We start from the raw sequence: 22,598 nt of genomic DNA, 5'->3' as shown, positions 1-22,598 counted from the left end.
GTGAAATGCCCTGTGTCCCACCCTGTGCTTTCTGCCCTGTACCTTGGTCACTGGGGCGTCGGGAGCACAGTGTTTCCACATCCTGGGAGTGGATATCAGGCTGACACATTACACACGGTTCTCACATCCCCTCCTCAACTCCCCCTCCCCTTGCCCCCCCCCCCCCCCCAGTGGGATCCAGGGCACGGATGCACTGGGAATCTCTGTGCCATCCCAACACTGGAGCTCTGAGCCGGGCTTGTCCCTGCCCCAGCCCCACAACCGCAGGCGGTTGGCATTGGTCCAGTGAGCAGGTCGATGGGAGGGTCTCCTGAGGGTGGGGCTCCCCCCCCCCCAACCCCACCCACCACACAGAAACAACTCGCCCTCCCGACAGACGGACACCAGGATCAGTTTCGCCTCGGCTGATGCCACGCTCTTGTCCTTCCCTCCAAGGTGGTCCCAGACGGGTCAGCGGAGTGATTTCAGGTCCGAAGCCCACTGCTCCTGACCTACATGTAGACGGAGAGGAGCCGGCACCTTTCAACAGTTGGGAGCCAGGCTGAGCCAGTGGCGGGAGTATGAGAGACGGACAGCGATGGATGTGTAGGTGAGGAGATCGCCCTGACTTTAAACGGAACCACTTTCCTGAGGTTTTGTTCCCATGTTAACCCGACCATCTCTTCTCTGCACAAAATTAACCTGGCTGAACTGGAAATTAATCATGTTTTCTCTCCCCCTCCCCCCTTCCCCCTCCCCCTCCCCCACACTCTCCCCCTCCCCCACACTCTCCCCCTGGGAATGTGTGATGGGACAGTGTGGAGGGAGCTTCACCCTGTGTCTGACCCCGGGAGTGTGTGATGGGACGGTGTGGAGGGAGCTTCACTCTGTGTGAAGCTTTACAGCCGCCACCCTGCAGCTCAGCAGCACACCCTCCGTACCCCTCTGACAAGTGTCCAGATATCTGCAGTGGCATCTGAAACCAGTAGACATGTGACCCGGAGGTGGAAGAGAGAGTGTGCCCTGTCCATGTGCAAACCACATGCTGTTACCCACTTCCAGGGCAATTGCCTGGTTCAGACTAATCTCATTGGCACCCTTGGCTCCCTTCCCAGGACCAAGGGCAACAAAGCAACTTGCTGTTGTGGTCCTCCTGGGCTCCAGCTGTGGATCTGGAGGGCCACTGGCCAGGGTCGACCGTGTTTTCCATGTTAGGTGAACTCCCCAGAGCACTGAGCGAGAACGTCAGTGAGCAGCTGACAGTGAGCTGGAGGGCATGTGGTTTAGTGCAAGATGGAAAGGTTTAGGGCAAACGTAAGGGGCAACTTTCTTCCACACAGGGTGGTGTCCATGTGGAATGAGCTGCCAGAGGAAGTGGGTGAAGCAGGTACAATAACAACGTAAAGGACAGTTGGACAGGTCCATGGATGGGAAAGATTTGGAAGGTTATGGGCCAAACTCTGGCAAATGGGACCGGCTTGGATGGGGCGTCTTGGTCGGCATGGACTGGTTGGGCTGAAGGGCCTGTTTCTGTGCTGTAATTTGACACTGGACACCCAAGGGTTGGTTGACGACAATCTGCTGGAGGAACTCGGTAGGTCAAGCAGGATCCGTGGGGGTGGGGCGGGGCCAACTGTCGATGTTTCGGGTTGAAGCCCTGCATCAAATTGAAGGCAACCAGCTGAGACCCAGGAGTAAGTGAGGCAGAGAGGAACTTCCAGTGTCTGGGGCCTGGGTAACTGAAGGCAAGGCCGCTGGTGATGAAACGATGGCTAATTCAGAGGCCAGGGAAAGTGCTGGGGTTAACGTAGCATTGCCTGAAGGGAAATCCCTTTGCCCGACCCACAGTGCCTCTTGCTGTTTGCCAACCTCACCAGGTGACCTGCCCTTTATCTCGAGCACACTGCGAGCTAATGAACCTTTCGCATGCTGCTAGGATGTGTTTGTCAAAATTCATTGAAGTCTGGCTATGACATAGAGGCTGAGCAACTTGGACACTGGGTCAGAGAGAGAGAGACAGCAGTGAAGCAAACAGCCCATGCTGGACACACACCGGAACTGTGCTCCGAATCAATACACAATGGACCAAAGTTATTTTCAAATGCAAAACAAAAACTTACATTCATTATTCTTAAATGAAGTATGTAATTTATTTATAGAATTGGAAACCGCAATGTGAAATGTGTAGAAGGTCAATTTGCTGTCAGGTTTCTGGGGAAGGTTAGTCAAGCCTCTGTTTATTCAGTGTGGGGGCGACTGAGTCATCTCATGCCTTTGGTTCTCAGCCTGCATTTGTAATGCACAGTCCCTGCCATTGCATACGCAGGTTTTCTTGTCCCACGAGCAGGGCACATGCGTGCACACAGTCCAATCAGAAGCGCGCACAGATCTCCCTGTTGCGCGTGCGCACGGTCCTGACTGCTACATGCACGGGACTCTGGCTACGTACGCAGTCCTCGCTGAACAATGTGTAGTCCGCAATGCACGCGGTCCCTGCGTGCAGCCGCTGCAGAGACAAGGAAGTGGGTTTCCGTTGTAATGCAGGGGACTCAACTTTAGTTTGGAAAGTCTCTGGATGACTGGGAGATGGGACCTTGAGCTGCTGACCCTTTGGAATCTGCTCCAATCACACCACAAGGAAATCAAAAGGCTGCAGATGCTAGAAATCTGAAACAAAAACAAACTACTGGAGGTACTCAGCAGGTCCAGGGGTACACAGTGTATAGGAAAGATAGGCAGGTAGGCAGAGGGGGTGGTGTGGCCCTGATGGTTAGTAATGACATAAAATCAATAGAGAGAAGGGACATAGCGTCAGAAGAAGTGGAATCCTTATGGGTGGAGCTAAGAAATGGCAAGGGTAAAAGGACAATAATAACAGTAATATACAGGCCTCCCGAACAGCAGCCGGGATGTGGACTATAAGTTCCAGCTAGAAACAGAAAAAGCGTGTCAGAGGGATGTCGTCAAGATAATTATGGGGGCTTTCAACATGAAGGTGGATTGGGAAAGCCAGGAAGGCAGTAGATCTCAGGAGAGCGAGTTTGTGGAGTGTCTACGGAATGGCTTTTTGGAGCAACTTTTTGATGAGCCCACCAGGGGATCGGCTGTTTTGGATTGGGTGCTGTGTAATGAACCTGAGGTGATTAGGTAAAGGAACCATTAGGAACAAGCGATCACAATATGGTTGAGTTCAGTTTCAAATGTGAGAAGGAGAAGCTGATATCAGGTGTGTCGATATTTCATTGGAACAAAGGAAATTACAGTGGGTATGAGAGAGGAACTGGCCCAAACTTATTGGAAAAGTAAGCTAGTTGCAGGGACGGCAGAGCAGAAATGGATGGAATTTCTACAAAAAATAAGGAAAATGCAGGATAGATATGTTCCAAGAAAAAATGTTACGCATGGAAAAATGGCACAAATGTGGATAACGATAGAGGTGAAGGCTAAAATAAAAGCAAAAGGGAGGGCATACAAGGAAGCAAAAATTAGTGGGAAAACAGAAGACTGGGAAACTTTTAAAAACTTACAGAAAGAAACTAAGAAGGTCATTAGGAAAGAAAAGATGAATTGTGAAAGGAAGTTGGCAGATAACATTCAAAAAGATACTAAGAGTTTTAAATATATGAAGAGTAAAAGAGAGACACGGCCCAATTGAAAACAGTGCGGGAGATTATAATGGATAACAGAGATGGCAGAGGAACTAAATGAGTATTTTGCGTCGATCTTCACTGTGGAGGACATCAGCAATATACCTCGGGATAGAACTGAGTTCAGTCAAGGTTTACTAGAGAGAAGGTGCTAGGGAAGCTAAATGGACTAAAGACAGATAAGTCTCCCGGACCGGATGAGATGCACCCCTGGGTTCTAAAGGAGGTGGCTTTAGTGATTGCGGAGGCATTGGTGATGATTTTCCAGGAATCAATAGGCTCCGACATGGTTCCGGAGGACTGGAGGGTCGCAAATGTAGTTCCGCTGTATACGAAAGGTGGGAGGCAGCATAAGGGAAATTACAGCCTATTAGTCTGACATCGGTGGTGGGAAAGTTATTGGAATCTATCCTCAAGGATGATGTTATGGAATACCCAGAGGTGCAAGGCAAGATAGGTCCAAGCCAACATGGTTTCGTGAAGGGAAGATCCTGCTTGACCAACCTATTGGAGTTTTTTGAGGAAATCTCAGGTAGGGTGGATAAGGGGGAGGCTGTGGATGTTGTGTATTTAGACTTTCAAAAGGCCTTCGACAAGGTGCCGCACAAGAGACTGATTAATAAGATGAGAGGTCATGGAATTACAGGTAGGACAGTAGAATGGGTGGAGCACTGGCTGGTAGGCAGAAAGCAAAGGGTGGGAATAAAGGGATCCTGTTCTGGTTGGCTGCCGGTTACTGGTGGTCCGCTGGGGTCGGTGTTGGGGCCGCTTCTTTTTACTTTGTACATCAATGATTTGGATGATGGAGTAAATGGTTTTGTGGCTAAGTTTGCAGACGACACCAAGATAGGTGGAGGAGTAGGGAGTATTGAACAAACAGGAAGGTTACAGAGAGACCGAGATAGTTTAGGAGAATGGGCAAGGAAATGCCAGATGAGATTTAATGTTGAGAGATGTGCCATTGTACACTTTGGAAACAGAAATAAACGGGCAGATTATTATCTAGAAGGGGAGAAAATTCGAAGTGCAGAAGTACAAAGGGACTTGGGGGTACTCGTGCAGGATAACCTAAAGGTTAACCACCAGGTCGGATCGGCAGTAAAGAAACCAAATGCTATGTTGGCATTCATTTTGAGAGATATAGTGTATTAAAAGTAGGGAAGTGGTAATGAGAATCTATGGAGGCCTCATTTGGAATACTGTGTGCAGTTTTGGGCCCTATATCTTACGAAGGATGTACTGATGTTGGAGAGGGTTCAGAGGAGATTTACGAGGATGATTCCTGGAATGAAAGGGCTTACATATGATGAGCGTTTGTCGGCTCTTTGACTGTACTCACTGGAGTACAGAAGAATGAGAGGGGACCTCATGGAAACATTTCGAATGTTGAAAGGACTGGACAGAGTAGATGTGTCTAAGCTGTTTCCCTTGGTGGGTGAGTCCAGGACCAGAGGGAACTATCTTAGAATTATAGGGTACCGGTTTAAAACAGAGATGAGAAATTTCTTTAGCCAGAGGGTAGTGAATTTATGGAATTCTTTGCCACGTACAGCAGTGGAGGCCTGATCATTCGGGGTGTTTAAGGACGAGATAGATGGGTATCTAATTAGTCAGGGTATCAAGGGATATGGGGATAAGGCCGGAAATTGGGGCTAGATAGGAATAGTTTTAGTTTAGCTCATGGAGTAGACTCGATGGGCCGAATGGCCTACTTCTGCTCCCTTGTCTTGTGAACTTGTGATCATCTGTGAAGGGAGAGAGATGTTAACGTTTCGGATTAAAGATCCATTGTTGACCCATTCTGTTGCAGTGTGTCAGACCTGAAGCATTCTCTGCCTCCCCCCCCACTCTCTGCCTCCTCCTCCCCCCCACTCTCTGCCTCCTCCTCCCCCCCACCCTCTGCCTCCTCCTCCCCCCCACCCTCTGCCTCCTCCTCCCCCCACCCTCTGCCTCCTCCTCCCCCCACCCTCTGCCTCCTCCTCCCCCCACTCTCTGCCTCCCCCACTCTCTGCCTCCCCCCCCTCTGCCCCCCCTCTCTCTCTCTTGCTGCCCCTCTCTCCACAGATGCTGCCTGACCTGCTGAGTGTTCCTCACATGTTCTGTTCTAATCTCAGTATTATTGCTCCGGGTTTTCTGTGGATTGGGGACCAACCCTTGAACCTGATACCCCATTTGGCTAAATGGGTATTAAACCCCACGCTGAGCCCTGTGCCCAAGCCCAGCTCCAGGGCTCTGGTCCGCGTACCACCCTGCATCCTGCCCTCACCCCACGGCCCCCTTGTTCAGGCCATTGCTGACCTGTGGAGTTTGTGAGGAGCATGTATAGTACACGGCTCTCTCTGCTGACAATAAAGTGGGACAGTTGCCTTTCACATTAATGGGCCCATTGTGTGGCTGCTGGAGCATCAGAGACTGTATTACAACCCATTAGCTGTGGAGACAAAGGAGTTCCTTGGCACAATGTCTCCTGCACGTAGAACTGTAATATGAAGTGGCAACTCCTCAGTTTTTAAACTGTTCATCCGACACAAAGGTCCCTGAGCCTGCCCTTGGAGAGCAGGTGTGCAGACTGACACTCCCACAGTGGTCAGGAGGGGTCGGTGCCAAGGGAGCGCCATTTAAATCAGTTTGTTGTTGTCGCATGTACCGAGGTACAGTGAAAAACTTTGTTCTGCATGCCATCCATACAGATCATTTCATCACATTGGTGCATCGAGGTAGTACAAGGGAAAAGCAACAGAATGCAGAACAAAGTGTCACAGCCACAGAGAAAGTGCAGTGCAGGCAGACAATACGGTGCAAGGTCATAATGAGGTAGATCGTGAGGTCAAGAGTCCATCTTATTGCGCTAGAGGACTGTTCAATAGTCGTATAACAGTGAGGTAGAAGGTGTCCCTGAGCCTGGGGGGACGTGCTTACATCCCTTGTACCTTCTGCCTAATGGGAGGGGGGAGAAGAGAGAATGTCCGGAGTGGGACATTTGATTATGTCGGCTGCTTTACCGAGGCAGCAAGAAGTGTGGACAGAGTCCATGGAGGGGAGGCTGGTTTCCGTGACGTGACAGGAAATTTCGTGACTTTGCCACGTCACGGGAGGGGTCAGTGCTGAGGGAGCGCCTCGTCGGGGTTTGCGAGGGGTGGGGGCTACTGGTGCCGCAGGACCACTGCCCCACCTGTTGGTTCACCCCCAACCCCCTCAGTCCCTCTCCCTTCAAAACAACCCCTCTGACCCCATGAAGCACCCCCCCCCCCTCCTCCCGCCACTGCTACGTCCCATCACGTGTCCCAGTGTTGCATTTGCTGCCATTTTGAGTTGTGGACACAGCTCAGCACATCACATTCAGAAGCCTGAAAGCTCGTAGCACAGGCTCAAGGACAGCTTCCATCCCCACTTCTCTCTTGTGAACGTCGTGCATCTGATGCTCTGTGCCTGTGATTGGTTTATTGTTGTCCCATGTACCGAGGTACAGTGAAAAACCATTCATACAGGTCAATTCATTACACAGTGCAGTTACATTGGGTTAGTACAGAGTGCATTGAGGTCGTACAGGGAAAAAACAGTAGTAATATTTAGTGACATGTAAATTCAAAAGTTAGAACAATTATAGTAAGGGTAATGAGTGGGGTCGATCTGTAGAGAGCAGCTTGCAGTGAGTTGATGCTGCTGCAGGTAAGCTTTCCATTGCACCCGTACAGACACGGACGTGTGCAGACGGCGATAAACTCGACGTGACTTCGACAGAGATGAGCTCCCGGTCTCCCTCAGCATGGCCCTCGCACCTTATTAGTCTGCCTGCACCGCTCTTCCCCTGGAGCTGTGATGCCACATTCTGCATCCTGTCGTTGTTCCCTCTGCGCTGCCTGGGTGTAGCCGTGTTTGGAATGATCCGTCCGGATGGCGCGCAGACCGAGCTGTACCCGGGTACACGTGCGGTTCCAGAGTTGTGCTGGAGAAGGTGACCAGGGTCCGTCTCTCCTTGCAGGTTCTGCTGGCTGTCTGCGATTGTCGGCTTTCAACTCCTGACCATCCTGCAGTGCTCCTTGGTGCACAGAAAGGTGGGTGTGGCCGCTGTCTGGTCGCAGGTCTCCTTCCGCGGCTTGTCTGGGGCGGTGCGGTCGGTCCGCGCGGCGCACTGATGTCCGGGGCGGTGCGGTCGGTCCGCGCGGCGCCCGCTGATGTCCGGGGCGGTGCGGTCGGTCCGCGCGGCGCCCGCTGATGTCCGGGGCGGTGCGGTCGGTCCGCGCGGCGCCCGCTGATGTCCGGGGCGGTGCGGTCGGTCCGCGCGGCGCCCGCTGCCAAAGTGGCAGAGCTCGTCTTCCCGCGCGCTGCTGTGTGTGGGAGGGGTTTGTTTAACTCAGGGAGTCGCTGTGCTGGGGTCCGCGCTGTTCGAGCGTGGGATGGAGCCGATTCAGCAGGGTGTCCCAATGTAGTCCGTTGTGGAGAGCAGTGAGGAGGGGCAGTGGGTGGGGAGCAGTGACTCCAGGCCAGCACTGGCATAATGGGCCAAGTGGCTGTCTCCGGTGCTCGGAGGTTCCATGTTTTCCAGCCCCAGCCTGTGGTCTTCACCGGATCTGAGGCTTCCCCCCAGGGTTTCGCACCTCGTGACTCTGGGACACCCCCCTGCCCCGCCTCCAAATCTGGGACCCCCCCCCCCCAAATCCGCACCCTCCCCTCCAAATTTGGGACCACTCCCTCCCCCCCGCCCTGACACACCACATTCCCTTCTCTCCGAAACTGGGACCCACCACCCCCCCCCCCACTCCACACCTCCCACCTCCGAATCTGACCCCCCAACACCCCCCTCCCCCCACTCCGAATCCCAGACACCCTCCCCTGACACACCACACACCCCTCTCCTGAAACTGGGACCCCCTCCCCCAACCACACCCCCCTCCCTTCGAATCTGTAACCCACTTCCCCAACTCCTTGCTCCAAATCTGGGACCCCTGACTTCCCAATTCTGGCCACCTGCCCCCCCCACCTGCCTCCACCCCCACAGCTCCTACCCACCTCTGTAGAAGGACTACAACAGATGGAATGAGCGGTGTGCCGGGAGTCCCCACAGTCCAACCCCATTCTGTCAGACCCAGTTCAACACACAAAGGCCATTGGGCCCATCATTTCCCTGCCAGCTCCTGTGCAGTCTCACCTGTCCAGCTTCCCCTCCCTTTATTTTGCTGTAGCTCTCGTTACTGGTACCTCTGATTATTCTCCCCCTCAGCCACACACAGGGGGGCCGATTAATACACCCACCCGGCATGTGGTGGGGACGTGGGAGGAAAACGGGGGAAACCCACCCACTCACAGCGTGCAAACCCCACACACAGAGCGCCGGATGTCGGGATTGGACCCGGGTGTCAGGAGCTGGAAGACGACGGCTCCACCCGCTGTGCTGCAGTGCAGAGGCAGCTCACTGTGTCCACTGGGGGGGTCTGGAGGAGGAGATGTGTCCACGTGTCCCAGGAGGGTGTAAGTCACACAGTGGGGCAGGAGTGCGGTCCCCCCCCCCCCCCCCCCCACTGGGTGGAGTGGGTGTCCCCAACACGCCCACAAGGAATGCGGGCAACAGTAATCAGAATTTGTGTGGTGCCCATATGGTACAAAAACCTCCTGAAGCTCCCGAGAGGAATGTGGTCCCTGCGGACACTTCAAACCTGTTGCTTCAGACGGAGTCTTAAAGGGGGAGAGGGTGGGCTCAGGGCTCGGAGCCAGCTCACCCAGCGTAGGCAGGGGTGTGGGGGCTGGAGAGGGTGATAGGGAGGATGTGGGGGCTGGAGGGGGTGAGAGAGAGGGAGGGAGGGGTGTGGGGGGGGGGGTCGGAGTGATTGGAGTTTATATTTGAAAGGCTGCCCGACCAGGAGCTGTGGGTTACTGAGGACGAAGGGCAGTGGGAATTTGCAATCCCCTCTTCCCACCATCTAATCTCCCTCCTTCCCGTCTCTCCCTCCTTCCCGTCTCTCCCTCCCTCCCCCCCCCCCCCCCCCCCCCACCCCCTCCCTCCCCCCCTCCCCCTCTCCCCCCGCGCCCTCCCCCCCTCCCCCCCCCCGCCTCAGGTGCCACAGCGGAGAGCAAGGCAGGTGCCAGGACCGCAGGAGCCGGGAGATGTTGTTCCGGGGGTGTGGAGCTCTTGGGGTCCGTGGTCGCCCTGCTCCAGCAGCTGTGGGGTGGGAGTGGTGCAGCAGAGTCGGCGGTGCCTGCCCCCAGAGCAGGTGGTCCACCCCTGGGCCCTGCCCCAGGAGCCGGCAGTCCCGGGATGGACCCTGCAGCCCCGGGGGTCCTCCCCGCAGCCCCAGGGGTCCTCCCCACAGCCCCTGGGCCGCCGGCAGTGGCCGCCCTACCCTGGCCGCTCGGTCTCTGCCCTGAAGCCTACCTACTCACTCCACGTCGATAGTGAGCCCTCCACCTTCGCTCGCGGGGAGTCCATGCCGCTCAGTGCACAGCAGGATCCCAGCGGGGGTCGGGCAGGGGTGGCATCCAATCACCTGTCGCTCCCGCTCTACGGCGACGACTTGGCGCGTGGTTGGCCGGAGAGCCGAGCGTCCAGGGGCCCAGCCAATGAGGAGCAGAGGTACAGGCACCTGTCCAATCGGGGCTCAGTGCCCCTCTACCGGCAGGGTCAACCGACCAATCACCATGGGCACCCGGCCAACCAGAACCCGGCTTCACCTTATGGGGTTCCGGCCCTGACCAATCGGGAGTTCAGTCCACTCTACGCCCCTGAAGGCTCGACCAATCAGGGGTCAGGGTCAGGCTCGCAGTCCCGGCAGAGAAGCACCCCCTACTGGAGAGGGACGACAGCGAACCGGAGGTCGTTGTGGGTGAGGCAGGAGCTTCGATCTGCGAACAGGTAGGGAGGCTGTCAGTCGCACTGGGCGGTACAGTTCTCACCTCTCCATGTCCCCCCGACCCCCACACCCCTCCCCGTCTCCGTGTGCCCCCCACCCCCATCCCCTACACCACTCCCTGTCTCAGTGTCCCTCTCCGGCCCCTACACCCCTCCCCGTCTCTGTGTCCATCTCTGTCCCCCACACCCCTCCCCGTCTCAATCTCCCCCCCCCGTCCCCCACACCCCTCCCCGTCTCCGTGTCCATCTCTGTCCCCCACACCCCTCCCCGTCTCAATCTCCCCCCCCCGTCCCCCACACCCCTCCCCGTCTCCGTGTCCATCTCTGTCCCCCACACCCCTCCCCGTCTCAATCCCCCCCCGTCCCCCACACCCCTCCCCGTCTCAATCCCCCCCCGTCCCCCACACCACTCCCCGTCTCAATCCCCCCCCGTCCCCCACACCCCTCCCCGTCTCCGTCTCCCTCCCCTGTCCCCCACACCCCTCCCCGTCTCCGTCTCCTCCCCTGTCCCCCACCCCCCTCCCCGTCTCAGTGTCCCTCCCGCCCCCCCCCCCCCCCAGCTCCCCATCCCTCTGCCTTTGGCCCAAGGTTAGGAATCACCTGTCAATCTCCCTCCTCTCCCGAGACTTTGATTGGTTGCCCTTGGGTCTGACGTGGGTGGGGAGAGGTGGGAAGCGGGTGGGTTCTGAGGGAGGGGTGGGGACAGGGCGAGGGCGAGGTTCACACCACAGACCCTCAGCCGCCGGGAATGGGCTGTTGTTGGTGCTGCTCACTTGGGAACTTCATCTCCCCACCACTACCCCCCAGGTCCCGCAGTCGGAGCACCATCCGCCCAGGCCTGTATGGATACGGGAAAGTTCCCGCCGACTTCCAGCTCAGAGGGTCCGGCTCCCCTCTCCAGCACCCACGGCAGGGCCACCACGCCTTTTCCAACCCCCCAGAGGTGCCGCCTCGCGCCTCATGGGAGGAGAGGAGGCGGGAGCGGAGGGGGGTCAGGGCGGAGGACCGGAGCCAGCGGCAAGGTGAGCCCCAGGCCTGGGGCCAGCGATCGGCCGACGGACCTCCCAACTGGCCCAACCAGACCTTGTGGTCAAGGCAGCCACTCCAGAAGAAGGGAGGTCTCTTCCTAGGTCCCTCCCTCTCTGAGGCACCGGTCCCAGAAGATGACCCCAGAGTTGGCCACCGTCCGTTGGACCCAGATGGATGGGCACAGCTCGGAAGAAGCCCTGAGGAGGCTGCCATGGACCCTGACGCATCTCGGGCCGGAGACGTCTGGGGACCTCGACCTCGGGTGAGGCGTCATGCTCACCTGGGTCCTGGCTGGCGGTCCCAGAGCAGAGAGCCGGAGGACACAGGAGTCCGAGCGAGGGGGAGGCGAGGGCAGGAGGAGAGGACGAAGACATCGCCCCAGACCAGCGCCGGGGAACCACCGAACCCAGCCGAACCTGCGGATGGCCCCCTGACCCTGCACCAGGACCCCCGGCTCAGCCGGGAGACCACCCGTGCCAACCACCAAGGCCATGGCGAGGCACCGGCGAACCACAGCCCGGCCAGCCGCAGACCCCGAAGGCAGGACCTCGGAGTGACGACGCAACCCTGGGGAGAGAGCCACGGCCGGGAGTGGGACCCATACCAGATGGCCTCAGCCACCTGCCCGGGGCTCAGCACCCAGTACAAGAGCTGCACCTCACTGGTGAGTTGTGTGTTGCTTTACATCGCGCAGTTTGTAACAACAGCGGTGATTTATCACTACAGCGCTGCCGCGTGAGGTCACACACTGTGTGTCAGTGCGGGTGAAGCTGCTGTGTGCACTCGTGGTCCGGCCCAGGTTGTGTTCACAGGTCGGGATGTGTGGCCACAAACCGTTCCCACCCGGCAGAAGGTACCCCCAGCCCCGCAGCAGCTGACAAATCTGCCGGCGTTGTGGGTGAGGCCGCCCTGTTATAGGAAAGATGTGGTTAAACTGGAAAGAGTGCAGAGAAGATTTACGAGGATGTTGCCAGGACTCAAGGGACTGAGTTAGAGGGAGAGGTTGGCCAGGCTGGGTCTTCATTCCTTGGAACCTAGGAGAATGAGGGGCGACCTTACAGAAATGTTTAAAATTCTGAGAGGCATAGATAAGGTGGACGGTAACAATCTTTTCCCCAGGGTAGGGGAGTCCAAAACTCGGGCATAGGTTTAGGGGTGAGAGGAGAAAGATTTAAAAGGGACCTGAGGGGCAACTTTTCACGCAGAGGGCGGTGAGTAAATGGAACGAGCTGCCAGAGGAAGTGGGTGAGGCAGGTATAACAGTATCATTCAAGAAGCACTTGGATAGGTACATGGAGGGGGGGGGGCTTGGAGGGATATGGGCCGAACGCAGGAAATTGGGACTAGCTGGGTGGGCACCATGGTCAGCATGGACTGGTTGGGCCGAAGGGCCTGTATCCATTGCTGTGTTGCTCTGTGACTTTCAATCCATCCTGCTGGTCTCCCAAACGCTCATCTGTACATACGGGCTGTACACGAGTCAGGGGTTTGTGAGCTGCGGAGGGCTTGTGTGTAATTATAGAACATGCTCAATTGGGTTTCAGGCTGTTAGATGTGTGGTACTGCACAGCGGTGTTACGTGCTGTACAGTAACACGCGGTGCATAGCTGGGCTGGCACTCTCACATACCTAACATACACTGTGTCACACTGGGTTGTATGTTGTTAACACACTGCTTCCTGGGTACAACATATATGGAACACTGTCAATTACTGAAAGTATCAAGGTGCATTACTGAGTGTAATCATAGAACAGAACAGCACAATACAGGCCCTTCGGCCCACAATGTTGTGCTGACCTTTACTTGCCTAAGACTATCTAACCCCTTCCTCCCACATATCCATTTTAAATTCCTCCATATGCTTATCCAGCAATCTCTTGAATTTGACCAATGTACCTGCCTCCACCACCGTCCCAGGTAGCGCATTCCACGCCCCAACCACTCTCTGGGTAAAAAACCTCCCTCTGACATCTCCCTTGAACTTCTCACCCACTACTTTAAAGCCATGCCCTCTTGTATTGAACATTGGTGCCCTGGGTACTAAGCAGGTGCCAATCAATATTTGGGAGGTTGAAGTCTCCGTGATAACAACCCTGTCATTTTTGCACCTTTCCAAAATCTGCCTCCCAATCTGCTCCTAAGTATCCTTGCTGCTACCGGGGGCCCATAGAATACTCCCTGTAGAGTACCTGCTCCTTTCTTGTTCCTAACTTCCACCCATATTGACTCTAGAGAGGATCCTTCTACATTATTCACCCTTTCTGCAGCTGTAATAGTGTCCCTCCCCAGTAACACCACCCCTCCTCCTCTGGAGGGGTGAGGGTAATACTGTGTGTTTTATCATTCTGTAGTGTACACTAATTGGTGTAATACCATACTTCAGTGATGCACTGTGCATCACTGATTGTGAACCTCCTGAAGGCAGCATTTTGCCAGATTCCTGCGTACATTGTACAATAACACACGTGCATTCCTGGGAACAACACTTAGATGATATCATTAGTACGCTATGGTAATGAATGTAACACTATGTTATGTCTGCACAGGAACAGGCCCTTCGGCCCACAATGTTGTGCTGAACTAATTAAACTAGTAATTAAATACCTACTAAACTAATCCCTTTGATTTAATTAAACTGATGACACTGAATCCCTTCTGCCTGCACAATGCCCATCTCTCTCCATTCCCTGCAAATCCGTGTGCCCGTCCAAGAGTCTCTGAAACACCTCTATCATGTTTGCCATCCCAGACATTCCAGACATCCACTGCTCTTTGTGTAAACAAAAAAACTTCCTCACACACCTCCTTTGAACTTGCCCCTCTCACCTTAAATGCATGCCCTCTAGTATTAAACATTTCAGCCCTGGGCAAAAAGATACCGGCTGTCTACTCTATCTACACCTCTTATAATCTTATAAACTTCTATCAGGTCTCCCTTCAGCCTCCACCGCTCCAGAAGAAACAACCCAAGTTTGTCCAACCTCTCCTTGTAGCTCATGCCCTCTAATCCAGGCAGCGTCCTGGTGAACCTCTTCTGCACCCTCTCCAAAGCCTCCCCATCCTTCCTGTAACGGGGCGACCAGAATTGAATGTGATACTCCAGATGCGGCCTGACTAGAGTTAAAGCTGCAACATAACTTCCTGACTCTTGACTAGAAAAGGCAAGCGTGCCGTGCGCTGCCTTTACTACCCTGTCAACCTGTGCAGCCACATTCAGGGAGTGATGGACTTGGACCCCAAGATCGTCAGCACTGTTCAGGGCCCTGCCATTGACTGTGGACTGTCCCTTCACATTTGATCTGCCAAAGTGCAACACCCAGACTTGCCCAGATTAAACTCCATCTGCCACTTCTCTGCCCACATCTATATCCCGCTGTATCCTTTGGCAACCTTCTGCACTGTCCACAACACCGCCAATCTTTGTATCGTCTGCAAACTTACCAACCCACCCTTCCACATTTTCATCAAGGTCATTATCTGTATCACAAGCAGCAGAGGTCCCAGTACAGATCCGTGTGGAAAACCACTGGTCGAGATCACGTGCAAACTCACTGCCTTATTGGGTGTAACACCCGTGTATGCTAACACCTTGTGTATCACTGTATATAATCACATCATATGTGTTATGCTCTTCTTTATATTGACAGTGTATAGATTATCCAATGACATATTATTTAATATAACACTCCTGTGTTGTATTCTGACACAGTGTTAGTGGTGTAACACTTCTTTATAAGATATAACACACTATTACAGGTTGAAGTTCTGTAAAGACCGTATAGAAATGCTGAGAACAACTTGGTGGGAGAGTCCGTCACACACCACAGTACAGCACCGTTATCACTGGGTGTGACAGGTGTATGATTTATGTGGTAAAGCACTGCGTTAATTAGATATTGTACAGCAGCAGTGTCACGTCAGGTAGAACCATTGCCTCCCAGCCCCAGACCCGGGTTCAATCCCGACCTGCGGCGCTGTCTGTGTGGAGTCTGCACACTCTCCCTGTGACCGCATGGGTTTCCCCCGAGTGCTCCGGTTCCCTCCCACATCCCATGGACATGCAGGGTCAGTGGGTAAATTGCCCCCCTGTAGGGGCATTGCTGGGTATGAGGGAAATAAAGAGCAAGGAATTGGGACTGATGGGACTGAGAGCCAGCATGGACGATGGGCTGAATGGCTTCCCCAGATGATGTTTTAACATGATAAGGTGGTAGCTGACACAACAAGGTGTGAAAAAGAGGGAAGAGTGTCAAAGGGCTGCAGGGCCACATTACACAGGGAAGCAGAAGGAACAGTGGGAACCGTGACATGGACAGCATTCCTTCACACATCACTGTCAACGCTGCACAGAACACTCCTGTCTGTGTTTATACATTACAATAACAACTTGGGTGTTTTACTAACATCGCTGTGTGTTTTTATAATCATTACTCATTCTTTTACGCTGATGTTTGTGTGTGGTTTAGCCTCCCATTTAATAGCCTTTCCTTGTCTATATTACAAATACTGCTGAGTTGCCCAGAGCTCTGGGTGAATAATGTCAGTTCCCTTTGGCTGTGATTGCAGGTTCACAGTAATCTCTTGTTTACTTTTGCAACAAGACCCTGTGTGTCTGGCACCACTGCAGCCAGAGAAGCTCCCCCCGGGCTAAAAACTCATGGGGGGCTGCAGTAAGGAGTGCCCTACCCAAGGGAGGGTTACACGGGGGGGAGGGGGGGGGCTGTACTGTGGGATGCTCACACTGTGGGAGGGGAGGTACTGAGGGAGGGTCCCACTGTGGGAGGGGCGGTACTGAAGGGAGCACGTGGTCTCCACGGGCACCCTGGTTGAGTTCCGCGCTCGGTGGGCCCCTCGGGGTTGCGTGTGTCGTGGACGGTACAAACGCGATTCTTATTTGAAGTGTTGCGTGTTGCGTTAACGGGTGTAGTGTCGCGTGTGTGTTTCGTTAGTATTAGTTTCCATTCTCTACTGTAGTACGTCGTTGCTTAGTTTCTTCTTTTCTGTATTAGATGTCGTGCATTGACACCGGTTGTCCTTTTTGTAGAGCTTTTAGCTAATGTTTATAATAAAAAAAGGGGTGGTACTGAGGGAGTGCATCCCTACCTTCTCAGGAGACGCAGTATCTCATGACCACTATTTTGGAGATTGTCACACCCGAGGGTCCAGGAGCCCAGCGAGTGATTAAATGTCCTCATAATGTAACGGTTCACCATTAATATCCTGTTCTGGTCTGTTCCCAGGCCTGTCCCTCTGGGACATCCGACCCACGGAGAGAGCAGTGTGCCAGCTTCAACCACCAGCAGTTCATGGGGCGATACTACGAGTGGGAGCCGTTCACTGAAGGTCAGTGGGTCAGCTGCTGGGGGAGGGACTGTGGGGACAGGAATGGTGTTTGCCCCCTCGGTTCACCTCCCTGTTATTGGTAGAATATGTGCACTGTCGGTTACTCCCTCCTCGCTGCCCCTCCCGCGCCCCTCACCGGGTCCACGCGCCAGCTGTACGCAGCCCGGGTCTGCGCGCCGGCTGTGCATCCCATGAGTCCGTGCTCATGTTAAAACAAACAAACAGCCAGAGGTCAGGAAGCACTTTTAATCCTTTTATGAATGAGTCACAGCCTGCCTCTAATGAAGGCGCTGACTGTAGAGTCTGTGCTGATCCCGTCCGACTCTCAGACCCCCTCCCCTCACCGCCCAAGGAGGTTACAGGGGCTGGGGGTGCCAGTGTCCGGCCGGCTGACGGGACAGAGGCTCGGGGCTGTGGCTGGACCTGTGACTGACTGCCCTGGTCCCATCGACTGTGGCTCCAGGCAGGGCTGGGACCAGATAAAGGAGCAACTTGGAGCTGGGTGCCAGCCCAGGAATCATGTGCTGCTCCGAATTCTCATGGATGTTGTGGCACCTGTGTGTCTGAGATCAGCTGCCGGCACCTGGGAGATTTAACAGGAAAAATTAGATTAATTTCAGAATCAGATTCAGATTTATTATCACTGAGGTGAAATTTTTTTTGCGGCAGGGGTACAGTGCAAAGACATAAAACTAGCATAAATTACAAAATAAATAGTGCAAAAGAGGAATAACGAGGCAGCATTCACGGACAGTTCAGAAATCTGATGGCGGAGGGGAAGAAGTCAGCCCATGGATTCTTGCGAGTTACAGGGCATCCCCAGTCTCCCCCAATTCCCACCCTCTCCCCCTACATTCTACCCCTCACCCACACACTGGGGGCAATTTACAGCGGCCGATTCACCCACTGACCCAGCAGGGAACCGCAGCACCTGGGGGAAACCCACCCAGTCACAGGGAGAGCGTGCAAACTCCACACAGACAGCACTGGAGGTTGGGATCGAACCCGGGTCACTGGAGCTGGGAGGCAGTGACACTACCTGCTGTGCCAGTGTGCTGCCCTGGGTGTTTTCACAGGCACCGCCCCAGAGCATCAACGACAGTCAGCTGTGTGTCACTCGTGTTCTGGGTATAATGGACAATGGTCCACAAGTCAGCCCATGTGTAAAGGGTGCTCTCGAACAGCTTGTCAGAGACACTGCATGGGGCAGGAGTGTGGAGACACTGTGACACTTCCCTTGCTTCTCCCACAGAGGGTCGTGCAGTCCTGCCCAGCTTGTTGGACCGAGTGTGGGCAGCAAAGTCCGGGCAGTTTCTCTGAGAGAAAGGTGTGACGCGGGGCAGTGGGGTGTCCCTCTCATTAGAGCAACCAAGATATTGCTTCAAATCCAGCTGAGAAGATCCAAGCACAAAATGGACACTGGTTCTGAGGGCGGGTATCAGAGAGTTGATATGGATGGGGTGCCTCACTGTGGGAGAGGCAGTGGTGAAGCTGTAAACAATAGCAACAAGAAGAAATTCCCTGTCCCGCCCCTCCCACAGTGTGACCCTCCCTCAGTCCCGCGCCCCCACAGTGTGACCCTCCCTCAGTACCACCCCTCCCACAGTGCAGCACTCCCTCAGTCCCGCCCCTCCCACAGTGGGACCTTCCCACAGTCCTGCCCCTCCCACAGTGCAGCACTCCCTCAGTCCCGCCCCTCCCACAGTGTGACCCTCCCTCAGTCCTGCCCCTCCCACAGTGCGGAGCTCCCTTGGAGCAAAGGAGGCTGGTTGAGGGAGGCACTGAAGGTTATCAGAGGCATAAATAGGTGAGATAGTTGAAAACCTCTCCCCGCGGCAGAGGTGTCAGAGGGCAAAGTTTTAAGGTGAAGAGTGGGAGGTTTAGAGGGGAGTGGAATCAGGAACGCACTTGCTGGGTGGGGGGGAAGTGGGAGGGGTGGTGGTGGAGACAGAAACTCTCGGAACGTTGAAGTATCTGAACCAGCATTTAATGCAGGGAAGGGTATGCAGCAAGTGCCCATAAATGGGGTTAGTGGAGATAGGATGGTCAGCATGGATATGATGGGCTGGAGGGTCTCCTACTCCAGTGATTGATTGGGGAGATGGGCTTCTGAGACCCTGGGAATTGGTTTATTATTGTAGCGAGATACAGTGAAAGGCCGTGTGTCTGTGTGCCATCCAGACACATCACTCCGTACATCTGTACATCGAGGTAGTGTATAGAAAAACAATGCGGAATAAAGTGTTAGTTACAGAGAAAGTGCAGGTGGACAATAAGGTGCAAGGGCCACGGCGAGGTAGACTGGGAGATCGGGAGTTCATCGTTTATCGTACAAGAGGTCCGTTCAAGTCTGATAACAGCGGGACAGATGCTGTCCCTGAGCCTGGTGGCACCTGTTCTCAGGCTTCTATCTCTTCTGTCTGGTGAGAGTGGGGCGAAAAGACAATGTCCGGGGTGGGAGGGGTCCTTGCTTGTTCTTTCCTGAGGCAGTGGGAAGTGTAGACAGAGTCCGTGAAGGAAAGGCTGGATTGTGTGATGGGACTGTGTCTGGATCGGATGGTATCAGTTGGACAGGCCATCCTTCGGGACTGGCACCTATCTCCACTGCGCTCCCTGCCTGACAGCAGGAGTCCCACGTCAAACGGTACTTCAGTTTGGGACGGGGGGGATGTGGAGCTGGTGTCCAATTCTGTGCCGGCCATCTTCATCCAGTGCTTGCTGCCCTGTTCTGGCTCCCAGTTGTACACCCCCTCGATTGTGGACATTCATCCCTTCCTCTCTCTGCCATCCTCCAGGATCCCTGCATCCCTGTAATTCCAGCCCCGTTCCTATGTCCTGATACTCATTGCTGTGCCTGCAGCTAAACCAGGCCAGGACTTACACGGTGAATGAGAGGGTCCTGGAGAGTGGTGTAGGACAGAGAGACCCAGAGATACAGGTACATAGTCCCCTGAAAGTGGCAGTACCGGTAGACAGGGTGATGAGGAAGGCGTTCGACACGCTGGCCCTCATTGGTCAGGGCACTGAGTACAAGGGTTGGGATGTCACGTTACAGCTGTACAAGATGTTGGTGAGACCGCGCTGTGTGCAGTTCTGCTCGCCCAGCTATAGGAAGGGATTAAACTGGAGAGGGGGCGGAAAAGATTTACCAAGATGTTCCCGGGACTGGAGGGCTTGGGTTTTAAGGAGAGGCTGGACAGGCCGAGACTGTTTTCCCTGGAGCAAAGGAGGCTGAGTGGTTATAGAGGTTTATAACATCATGAGGGGCATGGATAAGGTGGACGGTCACTGTCTTTCCCCCAGGGTGGGGGAGTCCGAAGCTAGAGGGCACAGGTTTAAGGTGAAAGGGAGAGGTTTAAAGGGGACCCGAGGGGCAGGTTTTTCAGAGGGTGATGGGTGTATGGAACGAGCTGCCAGAGGAAGTGGTAGAGGTGGGGACAGTTACAACATTTTAACGGGATTCGGACAGGTACATGGACAGGAAAGGGATAGAGGGATACGGGCCAAACGCGTGTAAATGGGACTGGCTCAGGTGGGCACTGTGCTTGGCACAGATGAGTTGGGCTGAAGGGCCTGTTTCCGTGCTGTGAGACTCTCTGATCAATGACCCCCAAGCCCCAGAATTCCCTCCCTAAACTTTTATCAAAGGCTCCTTAAAACCTCCCAGCACTGTTGGACACCTGATGTGGCTCAGGATGGGTTTCTGTTCGAGCTTCCCTGTTCAATCTGTGAGCTCCTGTATAAACTTTGCCCCTGATTCCGGTCCCGGGAAGCTCCCAACACTGAACCACAGGCAGTGGGAGGTTGGGAGGAATATTTCAGCTGCAGAGTTTGGGGATGGAGCGGGGGGATTTTCCCAGAGAGGACAGATTGAAGTGTGACCGAACTCTGTGTGGAGTGGAAGGGGTTAAAAGGGCGCGGAGGTGCGTTCTTCACACAGCAAGCTCCCCGAGCCTTTGTGTGTTAACAACAGGCCAAGAACACAGTGGAAGGAATTACAATGGATGCTCTCCAGCTGCCCTGAATGCCATTACCTCCCTGGTTCCTGCCATCAATCCTCAGCCAGTTAATCCCGTGACTGAGACACATGGCATCTGGGCGGATAGCCAGCACTCAGAACCCACCCCACTACAGGGCTCGGGGGGAGTGGGGGGGGGGGTGTGGACCAGTGAGGCAAAGGAGGGGGTTAGAGGGGTCGAGGGCTGTCAGAGAGGGTGAATGTGGGTGATAAATGCAGCATCTGCTCCCCCTCCCCCCTCCCCTCCCCTCCCCTCCCTCCTCCCCTCCCCTCCCCTCCCTGACTCCTCTCTCCCCCCACTTGGTCCCTCCCTCCCACACACCCCTCCAGTCCCCTCCCTCCCTTCCCCCCCCCCCCCACAAAGATGTGAATCAGGAGGAGGACACTGGGCCCCTCTGTCCTGCCGCACAGCCCCTCAGACTGTGGCCCCAACTCCTGCTTCCCACTGGCCCTTGGAACCACCCGGAGACTCTGCTGCCTCCGCCCCTCGTGGAGGCTTCCCCACCACCTCCACCAACCCCCCCCCCCCCCACCCTCCGCAGGAGCCCTCATTAACCAGTGACCCCTTGACCCCCAAGATCTTGGATTATCCCCATCCCCTCTCACTGCCAGGCTCCATGGAAACAGCCCTCCCTGTCCAACTCTGCCACAGGGAAACGGCCCCCGCGTCCAACTGCACCACAGGGACCCCCCCCCCGATGGGGAAACGGCCCCCACCCCACCCCCATCCAACCCCGCCACAAGCAAAACCCACCCATTCCCAGTGGGTCTGGTAAACCTCCTCTGGACCGTTTCCGCCCCCCCGCCCCCATCTCCACCACACCCTACAATCTCCCTTAACCCCCACCTCCTCCCCTTCCATACCTGCCCAACTCATCTCCCTCTGCTCAATCCCCTCTCCAGATCATCTGCCCCCCCCACCCGCCCCCCGCGTGTGAGCCACTCTCCCCATCTCCCTGCTGTGTGCCCCCAGCTGGTCTGTGAGCAGTGCTGGTGTCCAGCTGCCTGCCGTCACTCCCAGTGCTCCGTGAATGGTGTCCAGCTGCCTGCTGTCACTCCCAGTGCTCCGTGAATGGTGTCTGGCTGCCTGCCGTCACTCCCAGCGCTCCGTGAATGGTGTCCGGCTGCCTGCCGTCACGCGCTCCGTGAATGGTGTCTGGCTGCCTACCGTCACTCCCAGCGTTCCGTGAATGGTATCCGGCTGCCTGCCGTCACTCCCAGCGCTCCGTGAATGGTGTCGAACTGCCTGCCGTCACTCCCAGTGCTCTGTGAATGGGTCTGCTTGTTCCCAGCCGCAGCCTCCACTGAAAGAAAATGTTTTTATTGAAGTGAGATATGAAGGCCATGTGTTTTCATGAAGCCAACACTTGTAACTGGGCTGTGGGGGTGGGGAGGCTCCTCGGCAACAGGCCTGGATGGGAAGCAAGGAATTCCTGAATTCTGAGAGACCTCTGTTCCCAATGAAGGGATGTTTGGAAAAATTTCGATCAGGAATGATTCCAATAAAATCCGCCTTTCAGAAGTGGCTTTACTTTAGTTTCATTTCACAAACCTCCATCCCCTACACCCCTCCCTGTCTCCGGGACCCCCTCCGGCCCCTACACCCCTCCTCGTGACCCCGTCTGGCTCCTACACCCCTCCCATCTCTGTGACCCCCTCCAGCTCCGACACCCTCCCCGTCTCCAGGACTCCCTCCGGCCCCCACACCCCTCCCCCTCTGTGACCACTCCCTCCGGC

At 55.2% G+C, this 22,598-nt stretch overlaps 1 protein-coding gene across 7 annotated transcripts in view; it reads left to right on the top strand.

The window, feature by feature from the left end:
* LOC127587551 (thrombospondin type-1 domain-containing protein 4-like) overlaps positions 1 to 22,598 on the top strand; it is a 70,003-nt gene that overhangs the window by 23,815 nt on the left and 23,590 nt on the right. For all 7 annotated transcript variants that reach the window (XM_052045978.1, XM_052045980.1, XM_052045977.1 and 4 more), the window contains exons 2-6: positions 436 to 589; positions 7,609 to 7,681; positions 9,680 to 10,473; positions 11,278 to 12,163; positions 16,741 to 16,843. In XM_052045978.1, the coding sequence (XP_051901938.1) occupies positions 561 to 589; positions 7,609 to 7,681; positions 9,680 to 10,473; positions 11,278 to 12,163; positions 16,741 to 16,843 (1,885 nt within the window). In that variant the 5' untranslated portion in view covers positions 436 to 560. The remainder of the gene's footprint in view (positions 1 to 435; positions 590 to 7,608; positions 7,682 to 9,679; positions 10,474 to 11,277; positions 12,164 to 16,740; positions 16,844 to 22,598) is intronic.

This window comes from Pristis pectinata, chromosome 40 (genome assembly GCF_009764475.1).
Source record: "Pristis pectinata isolate sPriPec2 chromosome 40, sPriPec2.1.pri, whole genome shotgun sequence".
NCBI lineage: Eukaryota > Metazoa > Chordata > Chondrichthyes > Rhinopristiformes > Pristidae > Pristis > Pristis pectinata.
The sequence above is the reverse complement of the archived record's forward strand: the minus strand, read 5'-3'. Positions and strand labels throughout refer to the sequence as shown.